We start from the raw sequence: 6659 nt of genomic DNA, 5'->3' as shown, positions 1-6659 counted from the left end.
TTCGAAGATCGAGGAGGTCTCGATGTGAGGAGAAGGAGGAGAGGCAAGAGCTCAATCTTGGGGATGCCCAAGGCACCCCAAGTAATGTTGGATATATGACATAGAGGCAATAATAAAATGGTTATTATTGTATTTCCTTGTTCATGATAATTGTCTATTGTTCATGCTATAATTGTATTAACCGGAAACCGTAATACATGTGTGAATACATAGACCACAACATGTCCCTAGTAAGCCTCTAGTTGACTAGATCGTTGATCAATAGATGGTCATGGTTTCCTGAACATGGACATTGGATGTCGTTGATAACGGGATCGCATCATTAGGAGAATGATGTGATGGACAAGACCCAATCCTAAGCCTAGCACAAGATCGTATAGTTCGTCTGCTAAAGCTTTTCTAATGTCAAGTATCATTTCCTTAGACCATGAGATTGTGCAACTCCCGGATACCGTAGGAATGCTTTGGGTGTACCAAACGTCACAACGTAACTGGGTGGCTATAAAGGTGCACTATGGGTATCTCTGAAAGTGTCTGTTGGGTTGGCACGAATCGAGACTGGGATTTGTCACTCCGTGTAACAGAGAGGTATCTCTGGGCCCACTCGGTAGGACATCATCATAATGTGCACAATGTGACCAAGTAGTTGATCACGGGATGATGTGTTACGGAACGAGTAAAGAGACTTGCCGGTAACGAGATTGAATAAGGTATCGGGATACCGACGATCGAATCTCGGGCAAGTATCATACCAGTAGACAAAGGGAATTGTATATGGGATTGATTGAATCCTTGACATCATGGTTCATCCGATGAGATCATCGTGGAACATGTGGGAGCCAACATGGGTATCCAGATCCCGCTATTGGTTATTGACCAGAGAGATGTCTCGGTCATGTCTGCATGATTCCCGAGCCCGTAGGGTCTACACACTTAAGGTTCGATGACGCTAGGGTTATAGGGAAGGTATGTATGCGGTTACCGAATGTTGTTCGGAGTCCCGGATGAGATCCCGGACGTCACGAGGAATTCCGGAATGATCCGGAGGAGAAGATTGATATATTGGACGAAGGGTTTTGGAGTCCGGAAGTGTTCCGGAGGTACCGGGTGATGACCAGCATGACCGAAAGGTATTTCGGGAGCCCCGGCAAGTGTTGGGGGCTTCATGGGCCAAGGGAAGGGGGAAAACCAGCCCACAAAGGGGTTGTGCGCCCCCCTCACCTATTCCCACGTGACCAGGGGGTTTGGGGCGCCCCATCTAGGGTTCCCACCTCCTGGCTTGGGGGCCAAGTCACCCAAGGGGGAGATCCCATCTGCCCTGGCCGCCGCCCCCCCTAGGGGAAACCCTAGGGCGCCTCCCCTTGCCCTTGCCCCTATATATAGTGGAGGTTTTGGGGCTGCATAACACACGAGTCTCTCTCTCCCAAGGCGCAGCCCTACCTCTCTCCCTCCTCGTCTCCCATAGTGTTTGGCGAAGCCCTGCAGGAGTACCGCGCTCCTCCACCACCACCACCACGCCGTCGTGCTGCTACTGGACGGAGTCTTCCCCAACCTCTCCCTCTCTCCTTGCTGGATCAAGGCGCGGGAGACGTCACCGGGTTGTACGTGTGTTGAATGCAGAGGCGCCGTTGTTCGGCGCTTAGATCGGAATCGACCGCGATCTGAATCGCTGCGTGTACGACTCCACCAACAGCGTTCTTGCAACGCTTCCGCTTAGCGATCTTCAAGGGTATGAAGATGCACTCCCTCTCTCTCGTTGCTAGTATCTCCTAGATTGATCTTGGTGACACATAGGAAAATTTTAAATTATTGCTACGTTCCCGAACAAGTAAATATTCCAGGAGACTCAAGCATCTAAGCTTGAGGATAGGATGCCCCGGAAGGCATCCCATCTTTCTTCAACAAGTATCGGTATGTGTTCGGATTTGTTTCATTCATGCGATATGTGCAAATCTTGGAGCGTCTTTTGCATTTAGTTTTCACTTTTCTTTTATGCAGCATGCTGGTATGAGATAGTCTTTGGTTGATTTATAGAATGCTCATTGCACTTCATTTATATCTTGTGACGCCCCGAGACCGACGCGCCAGGTGTCTTCCGGTTATTCGCCGTCGTTGCCATGTCATTTGCTTGCGTGTTGCATCTTGCCATGTCATCATGTGCATTGCATCATCATGTTTTCAAAACTTGCATCCATGCGGGTCCCCCCCATTCTTTCCGTTGTCCGTTCTGAGCCCAAACACACTTGCACGCGCCTGCAGCACGTCCGAAATAGTATTTTATAAGTGGCCGGAAAATGTTCTCGGAATGGGATGAAAGTTGGCATGTGGTGTTGTTTTGTTGTAGGTAGGCCGCCTGCCAAGTTTCATTGCGTTCGGAGTCTGTTTGACGCCCCAACGGATAACTATAGCGACAATATAGTCGGTCAAATCATCGGACGTTTTTGGTCTCCAAAAACTGTTGCCAGACTTTCCGTCTCTTTCCTCCCTAGACCGTCTTCACAGTCCACTACCAACCGACAGGCCCAATCTAACCTCTCTCTTCAGCCCGTGAACCTCCTCGCGCGCGCGTCCGAAAGCTGTCCCGGACCCGACCCGGGCAGTCGTCACCGTTGGGTCCGGATCATCCCCAAACATCTATGAAATATCTCTGTTTTCTTAATTGGTATTTCTAACCTATAGTTTCTCAGCCATCAAATTTTAATCCGTTGATCAAATCTCTTCTCTTTTCCATATATATAGTCCACTCCTAGTCTATTTTGGACAAACCCTAAAATCTAGGGACTTGTCCCGTCGAGCCGCCGCCACCCACCTCAGGATCCCTCCGGATCCAAACCCACCAATCACCACAACCCCTCTCGATCCCCTCCATCCCGAGGCCTCCCTCGATCCACCCAACCAATCAGCTCCGCCGCATCCCCTGTTCAGTCCTCGCCGCATCCGCAGCTCCCCTGCTCCCCTCGCGCTCGGGCACACTGCCAGCCGAGTGCCCACCTCCAGACCGAGCAGGAGGCTCGATCTCGAGCTTCTCGAGCCGCCGGCGACCAGGGGCCCTCCCGTCGTGCCCCTTTTATTTCTCCTCCTTCCCTTGGTTCCTTTTCTCTCTCTCGAAGTCTCATCTCTCTCTCTATTCGTGCAACAGCAGTCCTGCCTTGACACCATGGCCATCACCCCGCTTCTTCGAGACCAGTCGTCATTGATCTGCTTCCATGCCGCCTCCCGCCAGCGACTGCAACCACCAGGATCCGCCTCGATGTCGTCCAAGCTCTGGATCAGGCTGACCTCACCCTGCTCTGTTGCCTCCCCGTCATCTTCCTCGAGCAGGAGCTCATGCCCGAGCTCCTCCGCCACCAGCAGCTCTGCGGCGCCGCCTCCCTGCCGGCCCCGACCTTGCTTCGCTGCTCCGGCGAGTCCCCGACGAGCAGACAGGTGCCCCGCACTACCCTTGCTTCCTTCTTTCCCCTGCCATCTCCCTCGCCGTCTTTTTCTTCTTCACTTCCCAGTTTTCTTCTCTGAATCCCCCTTCCTTCGTTCTTCAGGCAACAGGCGACGTCGTGGGCGCCAATCGCCAAGGCCAGCGCCCAGCCTCTGCTTCGCCTCGACCATGACCAGGCCGGGCCTCACCGTCCCTCTCCTTCTCCCTTTCGTTCTTTTCCTTTTGCTCTCCCTCCCATCTCACGCAACTCTCTGAGCTCTCTCTCTTTTTGTTCGTACAGGAGACCACCGTGGCCGCCGTTTTTCCTCGTCGCCGCCCTTCGGATCCCCGCCGGATCACCCTTCCTCCACGAGCCCTTTCTTGCCGGAGTCCTTCGCCGCTGCGACTCCCTTGAGCTATCGCGCGACGTCCCCTGCTTCGCCATCGCCTACCGCAGTCTCTGCTTCCTCTACAACGAGTAGGAGCTCGCTCATCCCGCGCCTGCTCGCCCCGCTCGCGTTGACCGCGCCCGTCTCGACCCGATCCAGCGAGCGAGCAGGCCTGCTTGGCCTCTCTTCAGCCTGGGCTTGGCCCATGGTGAGGCCACCCATGAGCGCCCTCCCCTTTTTTTCCCTGTGCACTGTTGGTCCAACAGATTCGGCCCATATAACGTTTTTTTCTCTGGACGAATTTAATCATTTATCCAAAGACTACAGTTTTGCAGAAAAGTCCTCCAACATCATGCATATTATAAGTCACCAACCATGCATCATATTAAAATAAGTTATATATGAAAGATGCTTAGAATTATGTGTAGATTAATAATATCCAACTTTCATGCATGTCTGAAATGTTTAAACTGCTGTTTGCATGTATTTGCTTAATTGCCATGCTAAAATGCTTTAATTCGTAACTAAATAACCGTAGCTCGGTTTTAAATAAACTCCATATGTAAATGGGGTAGAAAAATGCCTAGTTTAACATGGTGCACTTTTCTTGCATGTTTAAAAACTATAAAATATGGTTTAGGGCAGAACAGTACCAAATTCATATTATGCACATGAGGATTTTCTGGAATTGTGTTTGTTATTTCCGGCCTCATTTAAACTTGCCTAGATAGGTAGTTTACTTACGCTCCACCTCTTGCCATGTTAATAAACATTTAATATTGTTGGGTACATAAACAAGATCGAACTAAATAAGTCATGTGGTGTTTCGTCAGTATGCACCTCGTTGCATATTGAGCTCCACTTATTTTGTAGTTTTGTTTGTGCACTTTTCCATGCCATGCTTCATTAAACCAGACATGCATCATACTTGGTTGTGCATCATGCCATGTTGATTATGTGATGTTTGTTTACTATGTTGTTTTCTTCTTTTCGGTGTTGCTTCTTCGGGTTAGTTCTGATAACGTCGCGTTTGTGAGGATCCGTTCGAACTACGCCCGTTTGTCTTCTTCATGGACTCGTTCTTCTTCCTTGCGGGATCTCAGGCAAGATGACCATACCCTCGAAATCACTTCTATCTTTGCTTGCTAGTTGCTCGATCTATTGCTATGCCGCGATACCTACCACTTGCTATATCATGCCTCCCATATTGCCTTGTCAAGCTTCTAACCCTCCTTTCCTAGCAAACGTTGTTTGTCTATGTTACCACTTTGCTCAGCCCCTCTTATAGCGTTGCTAGTTGCAAGTGAAGATGGAGTTTGTTCCATGTTGGAACATGGTTTTGTTGGGATATCACAATATCTCTTATTTTAACTAATGCATCTATATACTTGGTAAAGGGTGGAAGGCTCGGCCTTATGCCTGGTGTTTTGTTTCACTCTTGCTGCCCTAGTTTCCGTCATACCGGTGTTATGTTCCTTGATTTTGCGTTCCTTACACGGTTGGGTGTTATGGGGACCCCTTGACAGTTCGCTTTGATTAAAACTCCTCCAGCAAGGCCCAACCTTGGTTTTACCATTTGCCTCACCACCACCTATTTTTCCCTTGGGAGTCGCTCTCCCGAGGGTCATCTTTATTTTAACCCCCCCCGGGCCAGTGCTTGTCTAAGTTTGGTCCGAGCTAGAGCCCCTTGCAGCGCCACCTCGGGGAAACTTGAGGGCTGGTTTTAGTTGTACGGATTGCTCATCCGGTGTTGCCCTGAGAACGAGATATGTGCAGCTCCTATCGGGATGTCGGCCCATCGGGCGGTCTTGTTGGTCTTGTTTTACCATTGTCGAAATGTCTTGTAACCGGGATTCCGAGTCTGATCGGGTCTTCCTGGGAGAAGGAATATCCTTAGTTGACCGTGAGAGCTTGTGATGGGCTAAGTTGGGACACCCCTGCAGGGTTTTGAACTTTCGAAAGCCATGCCCGCGGTTATGGGCAGATGGGAATTTGTTAGTATCCGGTTGTAGAGAACTTGACACTTAACTTGTTTAAAATGAATCAACCGCGTGTGTAACCGTGATGGTCTCTTTTCGGCGGAGTCCGGGAAGTGAACACGGTTTTGGAGTTATGTTTGTGCGTAAGTAGTTTCAGGATCACTTCTAGTTCACGACCGTTGCATCGCTTCTCTTCTCACTCTTATTTGCGTATGTTAGCCACCATATATGCTAGTGCTTGCTGCAGCTCTACTTCGCTACCCTTTCCTACCCATAAGCTTAAATAGTCTTGATCTCGCGAGTGTGAGATTGCTGAGTCCCCGTGGCTCACAGATACTTCCAAACAGTTGCTGGTGCCGATGATGTCAGTGCAGATGATGCAACTGAGCTCAAGTGGGAGCTCGATGAAGATCGTGTTCATTGTGTTGTTTCGTTTTCCTTTAGATCAGTAGTGGAGCCCAGTTGGGGCGATCGGGGATCTAGCATTTGGGGTTGTCTTCTTTTATTTTGGTTCCGTAGTCGGACCTTGATTGTATTCTGGATGATGTATGTTTAACTTGTATTTGTGTGAAGTGGTGACTGTAAGCCAACTCTTTATCCCTTTCTATTCAGTACATGGGATTGTGTGAAGATTACCCCTCTTGCGACATGCCTACTATGCGGCTATGCCTCTAAGTCGTGCCCCGACACGTGGGAGATATAGCCGCATTGTGGGTGTTACATATCTTTTGAGTATGGCTTTATAGAATGCTTCATGTGCTTCACTTATATCTTTTGAAGTTTGGATTGCCTGTTTCTCTTCACATAGAAAACCGCCATTTATAGAATGCTCTTTTGCTTCACTTATATTTGTTAGAGCGTGGGCATATCTTTTGTAGA

The 6659-nt window shown here is 49.4% G+C and overlaps 1 protein-coding gene across 3 annotated transcripts; it reads left to right on the top strand.

Annotated features, from left to right (window-relative positions):
• The first annotated feature begins 2773 nt into the window (after window positions 1-2773).
• Window positions 2774-4140, top strand: LOC123127692 (uncharacterized). 3 transcript variants are annotated; one of them, XM_044547478.1, is made up of 3 exons: window positions 2774-3055; window positions 3140-3426; window positions 3537-4140. In XM_044547478.1, exons 2-3 carry the CDS (start codon window positions 3158-3160, stop codon window positions 3892-3894), a joined length of 627 nt encoding a protein of 208 aa, XP_044403413.1. In that variant the 5' UTR covers window positions 2774-3055; window positions 3140-3157; the 3' UTR covers window positions 3895-4140. The 3 variants fall into 3 exon arrangements, with proteins under 3 accessions (XP_044403413.1, XP_044403414.1, XP_044403412.1); XM_044547479.1 differs by having other exon boundaries at window positions 2774-3426; window positions 3537-3609; window positions 3714-4140; XM_044547477.1 differs by having other exon boundaries at window positions 2774-3426.
• The last annotated feature ends 2519 nt before the right edge of the window (window positions 4141-6659 follow it).

The sequence above is a fragment of the Triticum aestivum genome, chromosome 6A (genome assembly GCF_018294505.1).
Source record: "Triticum aestivum cultivar Chinese Spring chromosome 6A, IWGSC CS RefSeq v2.1, whole genome shotgun sequence".
NCBI lineage: Eukaryota > Viridiplantae > Streptophyta > Magnoliopsida > Poales > Poaceae > Triticum > Triticum aestivum.
Note: the sequence above shows the minus strand (reverse complement) of the source record. Positions and strands in the feature narration are given on the sequence as shown.